Source organism: Lichenostomus cassidix, chromosome 8, assembly GCF_008360975.1.
Source record: "Lichenostomus cassidix isolate B80296 chromosome 8, HeHo_3.0, whole genome shotgun sequence".
NCBI classification, from domain to species: Eukaryota; Metazoa; Chordata; class Aves; order Passeriformes; family Meliphagidae; genus Lichenostomus; species Lichenostomus cassidix.
The window spans coordinates 3,870,807-3,894,720 of record NC_139489.1 but is presented as its reverse complement, the minus strand read 5'-3'; the positions used below and the strand labels follow the sequence as shown (position 1 = coordinate 3,894,720).

Here is a 23,914-nt window from a genome sequence, read left to right as displayed (position 1 = left end):
GCCTCCCAGTCCCTCCCGTGGGGATGTGCTCTTTGGGCCAAAACCAGCTCCCTGCCTGGTGCCACTCCACATACTGTCACCAAAAGGAGGGATCAACCCAAGGAAGCAGCACCAAAAGTAGGGCATACCCCAAGGACAGTGCCACCCTCTGATGGGTGCATCCCTGGGCAGGTGTGACATCCCTCACAGGCAGGCAAGGCTGCACCTCAAGGACAGTGTGACTCTCGTGTGGGTGCCACTCCAAGGAGGGTGCCACCAGCAGCTCTCTGACATGTGCCACCCCAAGCCAGGCACGCCACAAAGAGGGTGTCCCAAAAGGAGGGGGTGCTCTAAGGACCATGTCCCCACATCAGGCAGGGGTACCCTCAAGGAGGGTGGAGCCTACAGGTGGTACCACCCCAAGGAGGCTGTCACCCCCAGGCAGCTGTGCGGCAGGGAGGATGTACCCAGGGGACAGTGCCACCAGAGGAGGCTGTCACCCCCGGGCAGGTCCGTGGCAATAGAGAATGTACCCCAAGGGCAGAGTACAGTGTCCCTTCCGGCAGATGCTGCTCCAAAGGAGTGCCACCCCGGGCACGTGCGCGGTATAGAGGATGCACCTGGAGGACAGTGTCACCCAAGGCAGGTGCCGCTCTAAAAGGGTGTCACCCCCCGGCAGGTGCATGGCAATAAAGAATGCACCCCGAACAGTGTCACCCGGTGCATGGCAGTAGAGAATACACCCCGAACAGTGTCACCCGGTGCATAGCAATAGAGAATGTACCCCGAACAGTGTCACCCCGGCAGGTGCACGGCAATAGAGAATCCACCCCGAACAGTGTCCCGGCGGAGGCGTCACTCCCGAGGAGCCGCCCCCAGGGGTGTGCCCGGCAGGTGCCCCCGCTCCGGGGCGGTGTCCCCATCCCGCCGCTCCCCACCTGGCGGCGGCGGCGCTCCCGCCCCTCGGCCGGCCGGCCCGCTCCGCTCCGCTCCGCTCCGCTCCGCTCCCCGCCCCGCCGGGCCGGCCCTGTGCATTGTGGTCCGGCGGCGGGGGGCGAACATGGCCGAGAAGCAGAAGCACGATGGGCGGGTGAAGATCGGCCACTACGTGCTGGGGGACACGCTGGGGGTCGGCACCTTCGGCAAAGTCAAGAGCTGAGTACCGCGGCCGCGGGCGGGGCCGGGCCGGGCCGGGTGCGCCCCTCGCCGCCGCCTCCCTCCGCCTCTCCCGCGGCCTCCGCGCCGGCATCCCTTCCCTCCCTCCCTCCCTGCCTTCCCTCTGCTGCCATTCCCTCGGCGGCTCCCGCAGCATCCCGGGGGAGAGCGGCTGGCGGAGCCGTTCCCGGGGCGCACGGGCGGGCAGGCGGCGGGGATGCGGCGGTGGCGGGCGGTACGGGGAGATGAGCGCTTGTCCCTCGGCGCGCCGGGCTGTCACAGCCCCCGGCGCCCGTGCTGCCAGCCGGACCCGGCAAACTTTGCTGCCGCGCTCGGAGGGAGGTGATGGGGAGCCCGGAGCGCACCGCATCCTGCCCCTCGGTGCCGGCCGTGCGCTCCGAGCTCCTTCCCTTCCCGAGGGGCGGCAGGAGCTCCTGGAGCCGGCAGCGAAGGGGGTTCGTGCTGCCGCTCCTCCGAGCATCGCCCCGGAGCCGCTCCCGCGGGGATGGAGGGCTCGGGTCCGGCAGGGCTGGGCGAGCTGCGGATGCTCACCTGGAGAAGGGAACTGCAGAGCGCCCTTAGAGCACCTTTCAGTGCCTAAAGGCGCTGCAAGAGAGCTGGAGAGGGGCTTTTGGTGTGGTGAGAGGGAATGGCTTCATGCTGATAGAGGGCAGGGTGAGATGGGATTTGGGGAAGAAATTGCTCCCTGTGAGGGTGCTGAGGCACTGGCACAGAGTGCCCAGAGAAGCTGTGGCTGCTCCTGAATCCCTGGACGTGTCCAAGGCCAGGTTGGATGGGGACTGGAGCAACCTGGGATAGTGGAAGGTGTCCCTGCCCATGGCAAGGGTGGAATGAGATGAGGTCTCTTCCAACTCAAACCATTCCAGGATTGCAGGATGGAGGAATTGTGTCAGGCTGGGGCTCCACACAGGGATTCCTTGGCTAATCATGCCAGAGCAGCCAGCTCACGTTCTGAAGGCATCAGCTTTGCTTTACCTGGCTGTGAGGATTGCAAATATTTGTGTTTGTTTTTTCTGTGAATTCTGCCATTTACGTGCAAATTTTATTTTTTAAACAAGATACTAAAAAAACCCCCAAAAACCCAACAAAATTCACTGTCTAAGCTGTGTTTCCCAGTAGGAAATGGGTTCAACTCAAGCCAGGGGAGCAGCTGCCCCACTCAGTGACCCCCAATCCCACTGGGATGTGGCTGGGCAAAGGGGTGCTGTGCCTGATCTCAGCGGCTGCAGTTTTAAAATAAACCCAAATTGACAGCAGATGAAAGAAACCACCACAACCACTGCAGCTAAGTCCACCTGTGACCATTAATCACGCCCCTAAAAATATATTGCTGTGTTTAATCCCAAACCACAAATTTACTGTCTAAAGAATTATCAGAATAAATAGTTCTAACACTAAGGACCATTTAAATCACTCGTGTGTACTAGCAGACCTCAAAAAGTGCTCTAAAGGCAGGTTTTTTCCTTGCAGACCAATTTAAACCTGCCTACAATAGCCTTTTTTTCCTTAACCAGCACAAATACCTCCCACCCCACCTATGACCCAACTTTGGTAAAAATGTACATTTTCCAAAGAAACATTTCAAATAATATAAAAGAGATTTCCTAGCTCAAAATCCTTTGTAGGTGAGTAGTATCTTTTATATGGCTCTTTTTTTTACCTGAATATGTTGCCCACAACTGGCAGGTGAAGTTTGTACTCGAGACTGGGAACTGAAATGAAGAAATGGAATTTTCCATTTATACAGAATTATAGCATTTTAATCAAATGAGCTTTAGGAAAACTTGTATTCACATGGGAAAAGTAAAGAGGTTTTTGTTGATCGATTCAAGCATTGTGTGTTGGGTATAATAATTGCCTTTTCAGTGAGAAGTCAGGTGCCATCAGTTTTTGTTGCTAATGTGTTTTCTTCAAACTTTGGTTTTGGTTTTGGCACTTTTTCCTGCTTTACTCCTCAGAGTTAAGAAATCTTAATATACAGTTGTTCGGGATTATTGTTATTCGGGAAATAAGAAAATGGCAATGAAAGGGAGGATTTAGTGACAGGGGGTACAAAGCAGAGCTTGAACTCATGGCTGGAGCTGAGTGGTCATTTTAAGCCACCAGAAGCCAGAGACATGAGAGAAAAAGTCCCTGTTGGGGACAGACTTAGCACTGCCTGGATCATCAGGGATCCTCCTAAAAAGTGACTGAACACTGCAAGAAACTGTTTTGTTTTAAGCCCATTCAGTTTCTTGATCTCATTTACACACAGTCCGCACAAGGCACTGAGGGGAACAAATAGGTTGGCAGATGAGAGCAGGATTTTGGTGCTAATACTGAAATCCCATCTGGAAGTGGTGATGAGGACACAGCATCTGTTAGAAGAGAGGAAGCTCACAGGAGCTGATGTGGTAGGTGGATAGGAAGTGTCATGTCAAGGGTTGAAGTTACCACACAGCATTTTTTACCAAATATAGTTATTTTCCCTGTCCTCCCGGCCAAAGATAAGAATAATTTTCAGAAATAGAACTGTGGGGAAGATCTTGGATTTAAGCATTGTGGGAGGGAGGTGGCATCTCCTTCCCTGGGGGTTGGTAGGAACAGATCAGACAAATTGTGTTTGCCGTGGGCACATTCCACCCTGTGGGTCCCCAAAAGCTCTCCCCTCACACAATGAGGTTCACAGTGGATGCAGCCTGGAGACCTTCAGTCAAAATCCAGCAGAGTAGCTCAAATATCTTTTCCTTGTGATGCCACCCACAGCATCCCTGAGGGCCTTGGTGGCTTCTTTCCTATGCTTGTTTGCCACCAAAGTGCCCAATTTGTGGTCCCTCAAGGACTGGCAGTGCTGGGGTTGTGTTTATGTTGGTTTTGAAGGCTCCATGGGCTCCAGGCAGGATCAGATCCCATTTTCCCAGGCACTGGAGCATTGCTGCTGAAAGACAAACTTTGTGTCAGCGGGAAGATAAACTAAAGGAGACTGAGCAGAGGAGGGAAAGGATGATAGAACACACAAGCACTAGGGCAGAATTAATACAGCATTGCTAAACATATGCTTTGGATGGATTTCATTTTTAACTTTGGGCTGAGATAAGGGCCAGCAGAGCTGATAGGAAAGGAGTTTCCTCACCCCTCCATAAGCTTCTACATTCCCCCGAAGTGTTTGCAAAAATGTTAACTGCTTGTGCTGCCTGAGCTGCTAGGATAAAAAAAGGGATGTAAAAAAATGTGGGGCTGCCAAGGGGTTTTAATTATGATCTATGCTCATGGTGCTACAATCACTATTCCTCCTCACTTCTGGGGTGATGCTGGGGGTCAGAGATGGTGACTCTGTGAGCACAGGGAGGGTTGTCCTTACTGCCCATGTCACAATTCCTGCAGCTACAGACAGACCTCAAAGGCTTAAAAGTCTCCCACCCCAGAGGAAATTGTGTTCCCTCTTTGTCTCTCTCTCACTGAGTTCAAGGAGGCTTAACAAGTCACTGGGGACAGAAACAATAATATCTCTGTATCTAATGCTTACTGTAAGCAGAAGATGGATTACAAAATAGACTGTTTATTTTTAATTATTAATGTGTTTGTGCTAGCAAACCTTCGCAGAGTTACACATTGTTTGTCACGGATGGGAAAGGGGATGAACTATTTGGCAATAGTATTAAAAACAATAATTATTCATTCTGGGCATGGCCATTTTTTTTTTCCCAAGTGTATAATAAATTTTTTCAAAGCATATGCTGAGGCAAGGCTAGAAAGTGTTGGCCTGAAACAAAGGGTGGCAGAAATCAGGTTTTCCTTCCTAGTTCAGTGAAAAAACTTTGCTTTACCTCCCTGCAGCACTGCCCTGCTCTCCTCTCTCCAAGGATTCACCAGGGAAAATGCCTCCCTGGACTATTTACAGCACTCTCCTTGCACTGCACCAGAGGAATTATCTGCCTCCTCCAGCCCTCAGCTAATCCCTAAATTGCATCTCTGCTGCAAAGCTGAGTTTATTTTCATTCCATCATCTCGTAGTTTTAAGTATTACGAGGAATAAAATGGACATGCAAAGTGGTGCTTTAATTTTCAAGGGCAGTAAAGTGTTTTATTTTTAGGATGCTCTTATTGAGGAAAGAATCTCTGGCAGGTCTTATCTGGTGGCTAATAATAGTGACCTGGCGTGCCCTGAGTGCTGCTGCCCTGCCCTTCTCACGCCTCCTGCTCACCCCGTGTGCTTCTGATCAGCTCATTAGGGCTGCCGAAATTACAGGCTCTAATAATGTAATAACAAGGTTTGCTCGCAATAATTAACTCCTTGCACCGTGTGTCATTACTGGAAGGGTGATGTCCGTAAATGAGAGAGCACAAATATTTACTGTAAGCAGGTTTTTCTGTGCAGTCTTTAGGAAACCCAGCCGTGTGTCACCCTGTTGAATTTCGCATTAGAAAATACTGAGAAGGGGCAGCTCGTAGTCTGAGAACCCTTTTTTGGGTACAAACACATGGTTTTCAAGCCCTTTCTGCTCTTAAATTCAATATAAATCTTGCTTCCTGGGAGCTTTTTATTTTTGGTGTGGTCTGTTTATTGATAACAAATGAATCCCAGGCTGAATTTGCTACACCTCATTAAGTGCAATTCCCCCAGTGACAGTGGGGCTGCTCCCAGTTTGTGGTTATGGTTTTTCCCTGAACACAGGAGATAAACATCAGCAGCCTTAATGCACCAACTGCATTAAAAAAAACCCCAAACATATTGAAGTTTGCACCTTTCCTAAAAGCAGAATTCGCTCCTGCAGTCCAGCAGCGTTCCTGCAGCTTGTCATCAAAGCAAGAAGCACGCCGGAGGAAGTATAAATAGAAATTCATTTTAGTAATGCAAATCCTGCAGTCCTATTTTGGGCAGGGAAAATCCCTATACCATTTTTTTAAAAAAAGAAGTGTGATGGTCTAGCTTTAAGACTGGGTTTATGAGGGATTTCGTCAACCAGTGTGTTATGGTGGAGATTCTCCTCTGCCATTTAAATATATCTGTTTCTGATTAATCTAGCTTTTACATGCTATAAATCCTTGCAAATTAGCTTGGGGTATGACCTCCTCCAGCAACTCACTCTGTTTTATTTAGTGGAGTGGTTTTGGCAGATAGGTCCCCTCTCTTCTGCCTTCTATGACTCCACTGGGAAAACAGTGAAGAGACCAAAATTTTGAAATATTTCACCCCCTCATCTTTTGCTTTTTTTTTCCCCTTCAGGAGTGGCTTTTTTGCTTATAGTGTCCTAAACTACTTGTGTGAATCCTGCTGCACTGTTTAGTGACTTGGCAATGCTCTTTCTCTCTCTCTCATAGTTGGTGAACACCAGCTGACGGGGCACAAAGTAGCAGTAAAAATACTGAACAGGCAGAAGATCCGCAGCCTGGATGTGGTTGGGAAGATCAAACGAGAAATCCAAAACCTGAAGCTCTTCCGGCACCCTCACATTATCAAGCTGTGAGTACCTCTGTGCCACGTGCTCAGCAGGGAGCTCTTGGTGCAGCTCTGTGCACAGAGATGTCTCATACACTGTTCACTGGGTTTCAGGAGGTGGATTAGAGCTGTAAAAAATGTGTTTGGTTGGGTTTTTGTGTGTTAAATCATCACTGGTACAGGTTGTCCAGAGAAGCTGTGGCTGCCCCATTCTTGGAAGTGTCCAAGGCCAGGTTGGATGGGGATTTAAACAACCTGGGATGGTGGGAGGTGTCCCTGCCCATGGCAGCAGTTGGAACTGGATGGTCTTTAATGTCCCTTCCAACCCAAACCATTCCCTGATTCCATGAATTGCAGCATGGTCAGGCTCTTGGAGCGAAATCTTGGCCTCCAGTCAGGAGGATTTATGTTTTAATGGACTGATTATCCAGAGCTTAAAAGAACATTTTTTCCGAAATTTATTATTCAGACATAAGTTTTCAAAAGTCTCCACTTTGATGAACCTGAGTTTGGGTCATAAATCAGCACCTGCACTGCAGCCTCTGGGATTCCTGCTCAATCCCCAGTTTGTGCAGCCAGTCCACATTAACGAGGCACTCGGTAATATCTTTGGCATTTCTATAAAAGAAAGCTGCTGAATGGGAACTGCAAGGCTAAGTTGACATTTAGGTCAGCCTTAAAACTGGCATGAGATATAGCAAATACCTGGGACTTAGAGGCAAGGGAAAACAAATTCTCTCTACAGTTAAATAACTAACCATGCAGCAACTGTTGACTTTAGAGTAACTTCACAGTTCCATGGATTTATTGGAGAACAGATTGGTATTATTTCATGGAAAAAAAAAAAAGCCAGAAAGACTCCTCAGCTGTGTACCCAGCGTCCTGCAAGTCAAATCCTGTTCACACGTTTGTCAAAGCAATAAAAATTAAATCCACTTTGACAATATCAGTGTCCTGTAATACATGCTGCATTTGTGAAATACAGTGATAAAGATGTGAGAAGGAGATTGGGGCACACAAACCTCTTTCAATAAGTTTTTAAGTGTATGTAAAAGAAATATTGGGGCGATTAACAGTAACTGAGATGTCTGTGTCCAAAGCTCTTCAGAAAAAATGAGGTTCATGCTATTGATCTTTATGGGACTATCCCATGTTCCCTTGCCAACCTCTGAAACTTGCTGAAATGTCTTTGTTTCAAATTACAACCCAGCTGTAAAAATTCATTAAATTCATCTGGAAAAAAAAAAAAAAAGAAAAAGAGAGAGAGAAAAAAGAAAAAAAAAAAAAAAGAAGCAAACAACAACAAAACAATGAATGTGAAATAAAAGACAGGGAGGTCCCAGCTGGTGCTGCTCTGAATTCCTGGGGCTGCATTGACCTCAGCTGCTCACTGGCAGTTTATTCCAGCTGGGACACTGAAATGCCTTTGCAGCACTCAGGGATGATTTTGAAGAAAAATGGAGAATAAATTTGCAAGTTGAAGGTAATACTCTGGGGTTTCCCCCTCACCCCCATTCTAGAGTACAGAGGGATTTAATATTTGAAAAATAACTTTAGGGGGCCTCCTTTTTGTTCCTGTACCTTCCCAGAAGAAGCTCTCTCTAGTGCCTGGAGTTCTTTATCTCCTTTTTTCTTGATATGAGGGAAACCAGATGTAGGCTCTCCTTGCCCCCAGCTAAGTAAGCACTCATTTCTAAAGCTGTTATTTATTGCAAATCTTACCCAAAGTAGAAGTTTAAAAGTCAGGGCACTCCTAAATGTGATAAGATTGCCTGGCAGATATTTTAGAGGATTATTTCAAATGGTGAAGGAAAATCAGAGGTCTAGAAAAGAGGTCCTTTCACAAACAAGTGGAAGATTATACTGGAAACAAGAGATGGCTTTTCAGAAGTGGAAAGCAACTGCAAAATGCAAAATCCAAACAAACGCTTATTTGAAGCACTGATGTGAAATTAATAATCTAGTTAAAAGCCTTTCCCTGTCCTTAATTACACATTTTTTTTTCTAAATCTGCTTGTGTTTTTGAAGGTACCAGGTCATCAGCACCCCGACAGACTTCTTCATGGTGATGGAATATGTGTCTGGTGGGGAATTGTTTGATTACATCTGTAAGCACGGACGTGTAAGTGCCTGTCCTGACACTTGTGTGGGCAGGGGATGGTGTTCAGGAGCAAAACTTGTGCTCAAGGGAACACAGTTAAGGTTAAGGCCCAAAATAGAAGTTGCTTCACAGCAACCCCATCTGGGGTGTCTCATGCTGGCTTGCACGAAACTTGTGTGTTAATTTTCGCAGCGATCTCTGGTGTAATTTTGATCCTCAGACCAAAATATCCGAGGTAACGTGTTGCTTAGTGCAAATATTTGGAATGCTGGCTTGTTTTTGTGATTTTTTAGCTATGGGTTGCCTGTCAAAACCCCCATGGTTCAGCAGCTAATTTATGGCATGGGAAGGGAAGATTACGCAGTGTGATCTCCACCCCAATCTTTCACCTCTCCCAGACTCCCCCTTGGCTCCAAGTCACGTTCTTTGAAGACTTTTCAAGGATGTGGCTTATCTGAACAACATTTTCAAATGCCAGCAGTCCCACTGGGTATAAATCACCTGAGGTGTTGGCTGAGCCCGTGAAATGTGAGAATTTGGTTACAAAGAAAATCACCACTGTCTGCCCCAGGAGCAGCTGCAGGGCAAGGAGGTAAAAATGGGCCAAAGTGGACATCCAGAATAAGGGTTCAGGTGAAGGATCAGCCCATCACATGTTTCCCCTCTGTGCTACAAAATTAATACCTTTACAACAAATTGGGTTAGATTAGTGCCATGGTCAATAAGCTGACTCAATTTTCTTTTCCATGTACAGTTCTGATTTCTCACACATTTTACCCATCTAGTTCTTTTCAGTGACTAATTTGGATCCTTTCTGAGCTTTTGCATTCAGAAGCTCCATTTTTCATGGAAGGAGTCTTCTGGAATTCATCAGCAAAAATAATCAGTCCTTTTAATTATAATTTCTCTAATATAGCTCATATGACTTTATAGCTGTATAGGTAATTAAAATCACCACAGTATTCCAGCTTCACCTGTTGCTTCCAGAGAAGTCCATGAGGAATTGCTCCCAGCAACATCCTCTGTGGTGTTTTGTTCAGCCTGGATCTGTACCAACCCCACTGGGACAGCAGGCCATTGTCTGATAGGTGCCACCTTTAAATTCCTGTCAACAGCTCAGCTAAACTGAGCTCTCACCTTTCATCTCTGGGCTGTATCACTTGCAAACACTGGCACACTGTAAAATACGAGGGTGAGAAATCTGCTTTATTTGCTGCTTCTGGTCGCAGGCATGCTGGGATTTTCACTGTGCATCCTGGAAGCTTTTGGCTCCTTGCTAAGTCAAACCTTCCCTTGCCATGCACACCAACCCCCAGGGCTGTTCCCTCTGCTGTTCCCACAGGTCGAGGAGGCAGAAGCTCGCCGCCTTTTCCAGCAGATCCTGTCTGCAGTGGATTACTGCCACAGGCACATGGTTGTGCACAGGGACCTGAAGCCAGAGAACGTGCTGCTGGATGCACACATGAATGCAAAGATAGCTGATTTTGGTATGTGACCCCAGCAGCATTCCAGAGGCGCAGCCAGAGCTGCTGGAGCGTGGCTGTGGAGCAGCCCTGCACAACCCACAGCCTGCTGCCCCAACCACCTCCAGCTGCTCCACCTGGAAAGCCCACACCTATAAACAGTGACCTTCCTGCAGGCTGCTTCTGGAGTGGCACTGAGAATGGAGCAGCAGAATGATTTGTAAATCTCTGCTGTGTTTTGGTGTAATCACCCAACGTGAAGTTTACCTAATTTATGTTTGAGGCAGACGTGGTGCAGCTATTTCAGGGCGAGCTGGCTGTGTGTGTTTATTTTTGTGCATGTAGTCCTTGTGTTTGGCCATGTGCTCTTGGCCTCAGTTCATTTCACAACGAGCAGGAACAGGAGTCTTTAAGTGGCATTACGGATTGAGATCCATTGAAATACCAACTCTGTCCTGGGGAGTCCTTTCTAGCAATGTAAATCCTTCTGAAGATTTACTCATTTCACAGCCCCACCCAATTCCTATGTGAAGTCAGTGCTCTGGGATGAATTATGGCTCTTCTCCTCTGTGCTCTGGGATTTGCAGCTTAGAGGAGCAAAATTAGCCTGGAGTGAATATTTCTTGGGTGTGAAAAAAAATAAACGCAACAATAATAATTTTCAGATCAGCTCAAAGGAGTCTATCTAAATTATATCAACAGTTCTCTTCCAAATATCCCACCTCTCACAGAGTCCTCCATGGCTGGACCTTCTGACCAAACATCAGTATGCAATAAACATTTTGTTTTCAGGACTGTCCAACATGATGTCAGATGGTGAATTTCTACGCACCAGCTGTGGTTCCCCAAATTATGCAGCCCCTGAAGTCATCTCTGGAAGGTAAGACATGCCATTTCTAATCAGAGCCTGGGTGAGCACATGGATTTTTAATTTGTTCTTGGTATTGGAAACAGCTTTGCACATCTAGTAAAAGCAGCTGAATCCTTCCAACCTGGATTTTATGTTTGGGTGAATCTGTTGGCAAAGATCTGAGGGTTTTCCTGGTTATTTTACTTCTCAATAGCTGTAACAGCAAACCATGTTTTGCTACAGGTGTTTACTTTGGAGGAATTATTAATACCAGATGTTGACTGTTTATATTGCTAATTAAAGAGGGTGGAAATGACTCTTTGGATGCAAATACTGAGGTTCCGGGTGGAAAGGCCTTTCCAGGTCACCCCCTCCTCTCCTGCCCATCTTTAATATAAAACACAGTGTTAATGAGGAAAACCATTCACTAACAAATGAACCAGGAAGATCTTTAATCACTTCCCAACACTTGTATTGAAAATTCTTGTCTTCTGGTTCCTTAAGCTAGGGGTTTTCGTCATGGTAGTAGGTTCAACATCCAGAGCTTTATTTTGAACTGATTCATTGAGTTGACAAACCTCCTCTGTGGTTGCATCTCTCACCATGAAGCAGCTGTACAGCACATGGAGTGTTGGACACACTCCACAAGGTTGAATTGGATTTTTTACGTGTTGATACAGAAGTGTTACCTCTTATATTTTGCTGTCAGGAACAGGAGTTACAGAGAATGTCCATATTTCCCTAATTCTCTCTGCAATAGTTTAGCAAGGATTGCAAATACAGATTTTTAAATTTTCCATTCTCTGTATGGTCCTTCAAACTGCCCGTATCATTATCTGCCCCATTTTTTTTGAATCTCCCTTTGCCATGAGCTTTACTTGTCCTAGTCCAATGTCTTTTTGCTTATAACTGTAGCTTTTAAATAGAACATTTTGTTCAGAATGTGTTTGCTGTGATTATGATTATTTTACCCCCGTTTACACCAGAGCAAGTGTTGGCAGAGCATCCCAGAAATTAGACTAGCATCCAAAAACCCTGTTGTGACTACAGCTCTGTGTGTGAAATCAAGTCAATCCTCATTGTCAAGAATGGGGCAAAGCCAGAAACTACTGGGTTTCTAAAAAAAAAAATATTAATAGCATTTCCATTTCAGTAAAGGCCAGACACATGTTTTTCAGTCTGTGTAGGAGACAAGGCACATGGCAGTTCAGCAAGGAGGCATAAAAGCAGCAGAGTGTGACAGCTCAGGTTTCAGAGCCATAAAAGTGCTTCTCATTTGGGCTTAAAAACCCAAAATACTCTTCAGGCAGTGCAGTTATCCGCAAAAGAATCAGAGCATTCTGATCTGTGGGAATTGGGCGTGGAGGCAGGACTGAGGTGGCATCCAGCTGATCCTCTGCCTTTCCAAAATGGCTTTGCTGGCCTCAGCAGGGAAAGTCTCACCCTTGGACAAGCAGTCAAAAAGAGATAAAGTAGACCGAGCAAGGAGCAGCAAAACTTTATATTTGGGGTGTCCTGAGTTGGTGATGGCAGAGAGCACATTTGGCAGCTTGTTGGAAATGGGAACACTTAGACACAGCACACAAACTTCCACCAAAAATAAACACTCAGAGATAGAGTATCTGCTGCTGTTTGATCTGCCTCATTCAATGAACAGAAATTTCTGGCTGAGCCCTCGGGGCAAAGGAGCAAACAGCCTGGCAGGGCTCTTGGAAATGTGGGATTTGGCTTTCTGACTGAGGAGAGGATGGGGGTGACACGTTTCTCCTTCCCTTGCCATCCTGCAGGCTCTATGCTGGCCCAGAGGTGGATATCTGGAGCTGTGGTGTCATCCTCTACGCCCTGCTGTGTGGCACTCTGCCCTTTGATGATGAGCACGTCCCCACTCTGTTCAAGAAGATCCGGGGGGGAGTATTTTACATCCCTGAATACCTCAACCGCTCCGTGGCCACGCTGCTCATGCACATGCTGCAGGTGGATCCCCTCAAGAGAGCCACCATCAAGGACATCAGGTCAGCTCAGGTGGGCTGGGTGGGCTGGCTGGCTGCCTTTGGGGGTCTCCAGCGTCCTGATGAATGTCCTGGGGTCACCTGCTGGCAGGTGGGCAGGGGAGGAATGGTCCATTTTGAGAAATGGTCAGTTAATCCAGATGGTTTTTGTCCTAAATGAGTCAAGGATTCAGCTCTGCATTCTTCTGTGCTGCTGGAGAGGTGGGTGCTGCTGGCTGGAAGTGGGTGATGATGAACAAGATGAGGATTTTATATATATTTTATATACATGTATTTAAACTTCTACTTCATGTCATTTTAAAATACCCTCGAAAATTTCTCAATTGCACTTAGCAAAACCAGCTATAGCATGCAATAATCCTAAGAATTTAATATCCACCAGCCATTTTTCATCACTTTATTTCAAGACCACCTCCCTCTGTGTACCAGAAAAAGAGGGTAATGATTGTACTTACTGTCTGTCCAATAGAAAAGGAGGAGAAACACAAGAATTACTAACTTAATCTGTAAATATTTTATATACTTTAAAATGTAAGCAAATGGTTCAATTTTAAATGCAGCATAGTTTTCTTGTGTAGTCAGTGAGTGTAGTGCCTATGAATCTTTTATTTGAATGCATTGCTCTGGAAATTCCAGGTAAAGGGAAAAACTGGGCTCTTAAGCAGCTATTTTTGTCTGCAGAGATCATCAAAGGAAACATAAACGTTACTAGGACTTCCAAGAATTCTCAGGTTTTTAATGCATTTTCAATGGACGGCCTTAATTTTACCCTTCAAGTAAACCCATGCAAACTTCCTTTTTTATTTTTTAATTCATTAAGATTAGAGGATTTAATTACACGTTAGACCAGCAGCACATGTGGCAAGATTACAGTCAATAGATAGAACCTATAGATAAGGCAGTGCATGGCTGTTCACTTAATTATCATTGAGTTCATTGCAAATCAGTGGGAATTGGATAGCTCTGATGCTCTATATCTCCATCATGGAAATCCCAAAGTGTGAGAATCTTGGAGGTTCTGATGCCTTCCTTCAAAGCCCAGTGTGCAGAGTGTCATCGGGCTGGGTTTGGCTCCCAGTTCCCCAGCTGGGCTTTACTCCTGGCTGGTCATGATTTCCCCACATGCCTCCCCCAGAGCTCACAGCATCTCCCCTGTGCCTCCCCAGGGAACACGAGTGGTTCAAGGAGGAGCTGCCCAGCTACCTGTTCCCCGAGGATCCTTCCTACGACGCCACGGTCATCGACGACGACGCGGTGCGCGAGGTGTGCGAGAAGTTCGAGTGCACCGAGTCCGAGGTGCTCAACAGCCTCTACAGTGGTGACCCCCAGGACCAGCTGGCCGTCGCCTACCACCTGGTCATCGACAACCGCCGCATCATGAACCAGGCCAGCGAGTTCTACCTGGCCTCCAGCCCTCCCACCGGCTCCTTCATGGACGACAGCACCCTGCACATCCCGCCGGGGGTGAAGCCGCACCCCGAGCGGATGCCGCCGCTCATCGCCGACAGCCCCAAAGCCCGCTGTCCCCTGGATGCCCTCAACACCACCAAGCCAAAGCCCCTGACTGTCAAAAAGGCCAAGTGGCACCTGGGGATCCGCAGCCAGAGCAAGCCCTATGACATTATGGCTGAGGTGTACAGAGCTATGAAGCAGCTGGACTTTGAGTGGAAGGTAGGGAGTTTTCCTGCTTTCCTTTTTCCCATGAGCTCAGGGAGGTTTGGAAGTGTGGTCACAGCCTCTCCTGTTTCTAGATAAATGTCCCCACCTTGTGATCTACCCTGCTATTCCTTGTTAATGCAAACTCGCTGAGTTAAGGTGCCAGCTGTGCTTTGGTGTCTGTGGTGTTTATTTATGGCATGAAATAAGGGTTTTCTCTCTGAGTGCTCAGAGCCTTTGGCTGGAAAGATGATTCTGCCTCGTTTAGCTGCAGGGATAAGAGGAGCTGTTCACATTTCTAATTTTAGTGGCTAATTCCTTAAGGTCATCTCGAGTGCTCCTGAGTAGACGAACTCTCATTATTTCTGCCTGGTCATGTTGGGACTGAAATGCTGAAATGGCACGGTGTGCATCTTCTTAAAGGATGCACAGATGAGGAGCAGGGGGCCTTGAGTGCAGGATTTGTATCATTGGTGTGGTGGCCTTTTCCTCAATGGAGATGCAGCAGTGCTCATGGACCAGATGTGTTTTTAGACAGTTATTGCTGCCTCAGTTTAAGGTTCAGCTTCTTGATTTAAACCCAGATGTTTTAGCTGACAGTACTCACTGCAGGTATTTCTCCAGGGCTGTGCAACATCTAGCCTTTTTTCAAAGTTGAAATAATAAATCCCTAAGTTAGCCCTGGATTGCTGCTGCTGTGCCTGACTCCCCAAATCCTGGAGCAGCCCCTGAGGTGAGCTCTCCTGGCTTCTGGCCTTTGGCAGCAGCATTGTGCAAGCATCAGGAGCAAGGTAAGAACTTCAGCCCAGATCTTCATCACCAGAGGAGTTCCCCTTCTCCCTTCAGGTCCCAAGCATTGTACTGTATGGATTTCACTGTGCTGCTTCTTTAAAACCTCCTGACTCTCCTTATTTTTGATAACATTACATCTTCAAAGCCAAGTAGCTTTCAGAAACCTGATTTTCCTGCACCAGGCAGGAGATGGACCATGGCCAGGTGCCTTTGCCTACACCAGCCAGACGTTTGTTAGCTGCATGGTTTTACAGAGAGGGAACAAATCTGATGTATTTCTGGTACAGCCTCACAAACCAACTCAGCCCAACGTCTTTATGTAGGCAGCAGAACTTATTTCATACGAGGAGGTTTCACAATAGTCTTTCCCACCCTAAGAATAAATTCAGATATGACTCTTCATCAGAATAACTCTCCCATCCACGCAGTTGCTTCATAAATATAGCGCAGAGGAAAGATCTCATTGTAAATGAGATGCAGCAGATTGTGAGGTGGGAAGCAGCAAGGGGAAATACACAGTTTGAGACTGATCTGGGTTTAGCTGTGCTGATGGGAGATGTTGCTCTGCCCAGCTTGCCCTGGTTTCATGGACACTGTCCTTGTGTGTCACAAGAGGACTTTTTGGTTCATGTGGCTGTGGCTGCTGGTGAGGGAGGAGCAAACATCAGCTTTATGCCTGGCAGATGGGTCACTGCAGCTTCCTCTGCCAGCAGCTGGTGAATCACAGCCTTAAGAAGAATATTTAAAGACAGGAGGAAGTGAAGCCATTTGCTTCATTTTATAGGCATTGTCCTTTTGAGAAACTGTTTTCCCCAGAAGATGACTTGCTCATATTTAGAAAAAATGAGGAAAGAGGTGTTCCTCCTGCTGCCTGGAGTGTCCCTCCTGATGGCAGTTTCCCCTTGCAGGTGGTGAACGCTTACCACCTGCGGGTGCGACGCAAGAACCCCGTGACCGGCAATTACGTGAAGATGAGCCTGCAGCTCTACCAGGTGGACAACCGCAGCTATCTGCTGGACTTCAAAAGCATCGATGGTGAGTAGGAGATGGAGAACACATGGAAGGGCAAGGCTGGAGGTTTAAAAACCATCCTGTGCATTTTGAAGCGCTTACGTGGCTGTGTCAAGTTGGCAAAAACCCTTTTGAGCCGTTCATCTCTGCTGCTGTTTCCATTTCCTTACCCCACCTGCATTGCAGCCACCAAACTAATCCCACTTTTTCTTTTCTCTTCATTTCTTGGCTTCCCAAGACGAGGTGATGGAGCAGAGGTCTGGCTCCTCCACGCCCCAGCGCTCCTGCTCTGCTGCAGGTTTGCACCGACCCCGCCTGAGCATCGATGCGGCTGCGGCCACCGAGTGCCAGTCGCTGATGGGCTCCCTGAGCGGCTCCTTCGTGGGCAGCATCCCCTCGGTGCCACCACGCCTGGGCAGCCACACCATGGACTTCTTTGAGATGTGTGCCAGCCTCATCATGGCCCTGGCCCGCTGATGGCCCCTGGCACATGGCGTCGCACTGTGAGGATCTGCGCTGACTCGCCCGCCCCTGGTTTCTTTCGCTTCGTTGTTCTTCCTCCTCCTCCTCCTCCTCTTCTCACCACTCCACAGCCTATGGCACAGAGCCAAGGCCAGACCCAAAATGTGCTCCCCTCTGACAAGGCACGGAGGAAATTAACTTCTCTCCTTGTGCCTGGTGAAATGTATCCAATATCCTTTTTTTTTTAAACCTGGTGAACACCATGGGAAATGTCAAGGCTGTACAGTGACAAAGGTGTCGCTGAGTTTTTGGAAAACACCTCTCCCCTGGTTCGTCCTGAGTTAATGGAGGCATGGCCAAGGTTCCTGCAGGGAGGTTGATGTCTCCCCATTGCTGTGCAGAGCAGGGGTAGGATGGGCTGAGCCAGGGCAGAGGGGTTGTCCAGAATCTCTGTGAAATGGAGTGGAGGGTGATGAAGCAGCTCTGCAGTGTTCACACCCAGCTATCAGCCTCTCCAACACTTTTCTCCCCACAGCAGCAGCTGCTTCTGCACTAGTGCAATATGGCCTCCTTCCCCTCTCTTTTTCCCTCTGCTAAACATGGGGAGGGAGGGTGGGATGTGCAAAGGTCCTGTTGCAAGCCTGCTGTGTCAGGTCTTCGCCGAGGAGTGTCCCCAAAGTGTCCCTAAGGTGCTTTATTTCCTCCCGAGAGCTCCGGACAGCACTGACCTGCTCACCACGTTCGGAGCTGAAGGCACATTGCCTTTTTTCCAGCCCTTCATCATCACCTCCCTCCAACCTGCTCACCTCCCCTGCCTCCCCTCTGGCTCCAGGGCTGAATCCCAAGCAGGGTTGAGGTGAGCAGAGCACAGGATCCAGATGACCCCCTGGAATCCCAGCGCTTCACCTGAGCTTGGGATCATCACTGCCGGGCGGATCCAGCAGCAGCTCTGGAGCACTCACCTCTCACCTTGCCTGTAGGAAGCTCTGCCTGTTGTCACCTCCCTGAAATCACTGCCAAATCTGCCTTCCCTGCTGCTGGAGACTTATTTTCCATGCCCAAGGGCTCTCCCGTCCTGCTGCTGCCCACTGGACTGTGACCTTCGCCACGTCGCTGATCAGGCAGGGATATCCCAACCTGGAATTTTACTCTTCCTGTACTACTGGCTATCTGAAGGATGGGATTTTATTTTTTAAGACAAACTGCGGGGGTTTTTAAGGTTAAATTCTTGTTACCCAAGGGTAAACCCTAATGCATGTGTGACTTCTTTGTTTAAAAGAGTTATTATTTTTTATTACGCAGGATGAATCTAATGGGCAGTGTTGGCATCTGCTTGGCTTTGACATGGTATTTAATTCCATTTACTTGATAATGAAATAATAGTCTAATCAAGGAACAAATGCTTTATGAAAACTTTGCCAAAAAATCCTGGGTGGGGGGTTTGGTTTGATTTTGGTTTTTTTCTTTTTTCTTTTGTGTTCTGTTTTAAGAAACAAAGCAAAAAACTTTTGCTGGTCCCAGGTATGCAGTCATTCAACTTGAAAAAAAATTTAATCTGTCTTTTTGATAGCTTCTGATGACCCACTGAGGTTTTTTGCTAGGTTTTTTTTTTGTACAGTTGCACTTTAATTTATACTTTCTGCAAGTTTCTATGAGAAGCAAGGAAGAGAACAACACATTAAGCCTTTTTTACTAATCGTTTAAAGTAATCAAGACAAACACGGGATATTTTTGCCATCTACTGGCAGTTAAATGGACATTTTCAGCTTGAAGTCCCTTTTTTTTAAAAAAACCCACAAAATTGCCTTACTTTTGTTACAGATTGTGCTTGGATCCTCACTAATGTGACTTTACAGCTCCAATTTTTCCAGAAGCCGCACAAAGTAGAAAGCTTCCAAAAAAAAAAAAAGAAAAAAAAAAAGAAAAAAAATTAGTTTTGCTGTTAAGCTCTTGAACACTAAATCCAACACAGCAGTGGTTGGACTGTAAACCCACAGCAGAACAGCTCTGTTTTTAAAACAAATACTGGAAATATTTCTAGTGCTCCTAGGTTTTGTAACGAGCCTTTTATTACGTTAGGATTATTAAATAAATACTCCGGGGTGGAGGATGGCTTTGGTGCTGTGCCTGGTGGCTGCCAGGTGATTTGTGTCCCCAGTGCTGTGGTGTGAGCAGGACATCCCAGGCAAGGATGGAGAATCCAAACTCCTGCATGCAAAAAAAAGCCCCAAACTCCACCTCAGAGTCCAAGCTGAGCAGCACTCAGACCTTCAGCAGCTTTTGGATCAAGGCTGAGACACGAGAAAAGAGCCCTGAATGGTTTGGGATGATGGAGATAAACCCCTTTGGAAAGGAGCAGGAGCAGCTGTAGGGACAGACATTAATTTCCATCCAGGAAACAGCAATGAGTGAAATGTATTTGAAATGTTAAAGGCTTTTTAAATCTTCCCTCCCAGCTGAGCATCTTGCCAAATCCTGGGAGCACCTGTAGCCCCCTTGGTCAGGGGCTGCTGTGTTACAGGCTGGGGCTCAGGAGCAGGTAGATGTATTGAGTCTTTTTTTAAAATTGACTCTTGTCCTCTGGGATTTCCTACCCAGCAGAACTAATAGTATTAAGCAGCAGCAAATGCCCTGGGGAGGAAATATTTGCTTCCTGGAGGCGGGTGGGATTTCTAGGTTGTAGAATAAGCCCCTTGTGGCACTTGGCATCTTCTCCGAGCCATGCAAACATTAACTGCTGTGGGGATCTGCAAAACCAGTCCTGCCTGGAAGGCAGCAGGAGTTACTCAGTTTTCCATATGGAGAGATACAAAGAGAGGAAGCAGCTTCCCTGCTCAGGGTCAGCAGAGGCAGTGGAGGGAGCAGGACTGATGGAAACACCTCCTCGGTGACCACCTCGGATTGAATTGTCCATCACAGCCTTACCCAAATCCGTGCTGCACTCTGAAATACTCTGAGGACTTTCACTTCTTTCTGTTATTTATTTTACCTTCAAATAGGCTGTGTTCTGTTTCCCAGCTGCAAAGGAGCTGCTGACCTCCAGTTACATTTTCCAGAGGAAAAGGTTTAACTTTCACACTGTTACACTGTGGTCAGCTCTTTTTGAGTTATGCTGGTACATGCACAAGCGTCGGGAAAAGCAGGGTAGACAATATTTGAACTACAGAAACTTGAATTACTCCAAGTGCAATTCTTCAGAAGCCACTGGACAGCTGTGCTTTGCAAGCCTCAAACTCACCCAAATTTTGCTGTAGCCCGTGGAGGAGAGAGACAAAAGGCAAAGGATAAAGAGTTCAGATAGCTCCCAGAGAAACTTCCAGCTCCTGGCTGAGTTAATTCTGAAATACCTTGTGCTGCTCTTGGTGGAAGCTATATATATGCATTTCTTATATATGCAGACATGCATATATATAAAATGCAGGTGGCATCCCTGTCCTTGGCCTCTCAGCTTTGTTCTTCCAGCAGGGCAGGTGTGTGCCCTGGGCACTGCCACACACCCTCTAATCCCAGCCTCTGAGAGGACCTGGACAAAGGGGATGCTATTTTTACACCCTCTTTTAGGTAAAGCCCATGAGTAGCTTAGCTGACCCCATCAGGCTCAGCATGGCCTTGTCCAGGGATGGGAGGAGAAGTGGCATCAGGAGCTGTGAGATTCTTGCCCTTCCATCCTCCCTGGCCAAAGCCCTGGGGCCGATGGGGTTTGGGGCAAGTTTATTTCAGGAGTTGGAACTGAGCAGGTGAAGGCAGCAGGATATTTTTTTTCCCTTGACAGGTCAGAAATGCATCTTCAGCTGTGTGTCCAGTTTAGCATTTCACGAGGTGTGTACAACACAGGGGAATATATGGGCAGTGTTGTAAAAACGTGAGTCAGCCGGTTAGTGCGTGTCGTGTGTTCGTTTTTGTGTGTGATTATAGTGGCATTCGTGTCGGAATAGATGAGCTTTGAACAAAAATAACCCTTTCTGTCTACTCCTTCCCATTTCACTGCTCTCCACTGTCAGCATGCACCCCTGTGGGAGGAAGAGGGAGCTGTGTGCAGGACATGAACTCGTGCCTTCGCTGCGCGTTAGGACTGCTGCGAGGGGCAGCTCTGTTTCACGAGGTGCACAATTTCCCCAGCTCCTGCAAAATCCCCCCGCTGAGACATGCAGGCCGTGTTTCTGAATACTTGAAGTACCATTTGTTGTGCAATTATTTGGCTTCACCCTTTTATTAGCTGAGAGGAGAGAGGGAAGAAGAATCGCACATCTGGATGAGCCAAACCGAGCCCTGCTCGAGCTCCTGCTGTTTCTTTCCTGGAAGGTTTTAGGGTCTGGTTTTGTTCCAGGTATATGATGTACCTTACTAGGATCACCATTCTTAAGGTCTTACTTTGGTGTGGGCTTTTCATTTAGTCCTTTCCTTTGGCTTCCTTAGCCCTCTCCTTATATATCCTTTTCTCATCATTCACTTATTTAAAAAAAAAAAAAAAAAAAGCAACAGCTTCTTGTAATTCTGAATTTCCAGTCTGCCTCCTGGCCGTGGAGTTAACAATTCAGCCAGAGGTACCTCACTCCCGTGCCCGAGAGATGAACTGGGTTTCAGAGTTCCCACGTTACACCTACTGATGGAACACTGACTTTTGCAGAGAGCACACCTGGTATTCGATGCACAGATCTTTGCTCATTTTTATCCTCAAACTTAGGAGAACTGGACTGTAAATCAGAGCTCTACCTGCAAGCACGAGTACACTTTTGGTGTTATAAAAAGTCTGTTTTCAACAAAAGCCTTGAAGTTCCTGCTGAAGCTGCCTTAATTTAAAAATCAAAGTTTATTTGTAAGACTCATCTCTGGTTATTTTTTTTTTTTCTTTTTGAGTTTGGAAATAGTTTATTTATCCTCATCTCACAAAGCTGTGAAGTAGGTCCTGTAGCCATGGTAATATTTATTCTTGTTGCTGAAAGCATGTTCATGTGTTCTGTATCATGTTATATTCACGTGGTTTGTACCTCAATGCATTTGGTTTGTTTTTTTTCTTTTAGGGCACAAAGCAAAACTGAATCCCAGGATATCTCTGGTGTCTTTGGGCAGACAAACCTCAGCTCTATGAGAGAGGTGAACTGGACTTGTCCACTGCAATTTTTAAATTCATACTCTAAGGCGTATTTATGATTTATAATATTATGTATTTATGGGGTTTTGTTGTTGTTGAAATACTGAACTTTAAAAGTTCTGAGTAGAAGCATCCCTTCAAACATATCATTAACATGAAGCTCAGGAAAAAAAATCAAAAACCTGAGCTCTATAAATACTCCATCCTTCTTGATATTTTCTATTTTGTCAACTGAGGGCCTGGAGAGGGTTTTGTTTTCCAATTGATGGCTTTAGTACTTTCTGTTATGGAAGGGCACAGAGCCCTGGTTCAGTTTTGTCCTTTGTGCATTAGATAATCACAACGAAGCCTTTTTCCTTCCATTTATGGTGTGGAAAGTGTTTCTCGGTGTACTGCACTGCATGTGATAGCTGTCTCCATGGTTGACATTTGCACTTTAATAAACTCAGAGATGAAAAGAGATAAAAGCAACAAATCCCTCGAATTTCCTTATTGCACAGTCCCTTTCTGCAGCCTGGGCTTGGCTGGTGGAGTTTCCTCCTGGAAATCCTTGCACATCCCAGCTGTGGGACCACGGATGCCCTCAGGGCTTGGTGAGGGGCAAAGGGGCAGGGAGGGGAGTTAAAATTTCTATATTAAAAATTTAAACAGCTCCCCCAACCCAAAATCCACACCAGGAGCCAGGCCCATATATTTACAGGCATCCAGCAGAGCTGATGGACCTGTGCAGACTCACATCTTGACCCCTTAGACCAAGGAGTAAAGAGAGAAGCATTTTAAAGACATGATGCAAAAATAACTTTTCACTGCAGAAAAAGTGCTGGGGACAAAACTGGGGACATGATGTAAATCCAGGTAAAGCATACAGATCCAGATTTGTGGCTATCCTATGACCTTTTTAGACAATTTCAGTTCTCCCTCAGACCAACCAACTCACAACTGTTATCATGATGATTTCCCCTTTGAGGGGAAGTAACACTCACATGAGAATTAAAATTGTAAGTTTTGATGTGGTTAGGATGTCCCAATAAGACTATAAAAGAAAAAAAATAAAAAGGATGAGTTTAATTTCCTGACCAATCTCTTGACCTAAATATAGCCAACCTGTGATTTAATTGAGGAAATCTAAGTTGCAGTATCTAAAACATTTTTGTGTTGTCTGGAGTCAGCCCATGGCAAGCTTTTTTCTTCTGTGCATGCATTGGAATGTATCCATGGGGAAAAAAAAATCTTTCTAAGGGTATTGCAAGGCATCCTTGCATTAAATCAGCTGCCAGTGGCAGTGCAGGAGTTTGTGTTTCACAGGGATTTGGGGCAAAACCCCAAAAGGACACTGGGATTGGGGCTGATCATGTCTATACCAGGATATATATGGGGAGATTGCTAAAAAAAAAATCAGTTTTAAATAAGAAAACCTTGCTAAATAACTTCCTTGGGAGGCAAAACAGAGCTTGCACATGTGGCTAATACAGGATTTGCCCGGAGTGCTTACAGAGGGGGTGATTAATAGACTTCATGACTTGTGAACGAGCGAGCGCTGGCTGGGGAGGAGGATGAGGAAGGCATGGAGGAAGGAGGTGTTTTCCTCATGGTATTAATCCCAAACATCTCCAAGGGGGGAAAAAAAAAAAGCCCTGGAGAAACTGTCTGCAGCACTTCCCAGGGGTGGATTCCCTGTGAAAGGGTGGAGGGGAAGGATGCAGAGCACGTCCCAGCCTGTGCCAAAGCCAAACACGCACTCCTGCTCCCCAAACTCTCCTTCTCCACCAGAGAAATGCAAATATTTGGGCTGGCAGGGCTGCAAAGCTGCGCATGCTTACAGGAGAGGGCTTTATTTATTTCTTTTCTTGCTGCAAGGATGGATGCAGGCCAATGCACTTAATAGTAACCACATGGTAAAATAA

At 46.7% G+C, this 23,914-nt stretch overlaps 2 protein-coding genes across 5 annotated transcripts in view; one reads left to right on the top strand and one right to left on the bottom strand.

The window, feature by feature from the left end:
- Positions 1-1,008: 1,008 nt before the first annotated feature.
- On the top strand, positions 1,009-22,485 carry PRKAA2 (protein kinase AMP-activated catalytic subunit alpha 2). 3 transcript variants are annotated; one of them, XM_085067500.1, is made up of 9 exons: positions 1,009-1,108; positions 6,457-6,598; positions 8,603-8,696; positions 10,018-10,162; positions 10,931-11,018; positions 12,776-13,000; positions 14,164-14,668; positions 16,354-16,480; positions 16,695-22,485. In XM_085067500.1, the coding sequence occupies exons 3-9, from the start codon at positions 8,637-8,639 to the stop codon at positions 16,931-16,933; spliced, it is 1,389 nt and encodes a 462-aa protein (XP_084923626.1). In that variant the 5' UTR covers positions 1,009-1,108; positions 6,457-6,598; positions 8,603-8,636; the 3' UTR covers positions 16,934-22,485. The 3 variants fall into 3 exon arrangements, with proteins under 3 accessions (XP_084923626.1, XP_084923625.1, XP_084923624.1); XM_085067499.1 differs by having other exon boundaries at positions 1,040-1,133; XM_085067498.1 differs by lacking the exon at positions 1,009-1,108 and adding an exon at positions 1,151-2,780.
- The window catches only part of FYB2 (FYN binding protein 2), a 28,711-nt gene continuing 23,317 nt past the window's right edge, over positions 18,521-23,914 (bottom strand). For both annotated transcript variants that reach the window (XM_085067494.1, XM_085067493.1), the window contains exon 20: positions 18,521-18,809. In XM_085067494.1, the coding sequence (XP_084923620.1) occupies positions 18,758-18,809 (52 nt within the window). In that variant the 3' untranslated portion in view covers positions 18,521-18,757. The remainder of the gene's footprint in view (positions 18,810-23,914) is intronic.

What these genes read in the sequence shown, in the direction of transcription:
- PRKAA2 (XM_085067499.1), top strand. Translation starts at nt 1,040, where the DNA reads ATGGCCGAGAAGCAGAAGCACGATGGGCGGGTGAAGATCGGCCACTAC. An exon ending in CACCTTCGGCAAAGTCAAGA is followed by an intron (nt 1,134 to 6,456) that starts GCTGAGTACCGC and finishes TCTCTCTCATAG; the next exon opens with TTGGTGAACACCAGCTGACG. An exon ending in TGCAAAGATAGCTGATTTTG is followed by an intron (nt 10,163 to 10,930) that starts GTATGTGACCCC and finishes TTTTGTTTTCAG; the next exon opens with GACTGTCCAACATGATGTCA.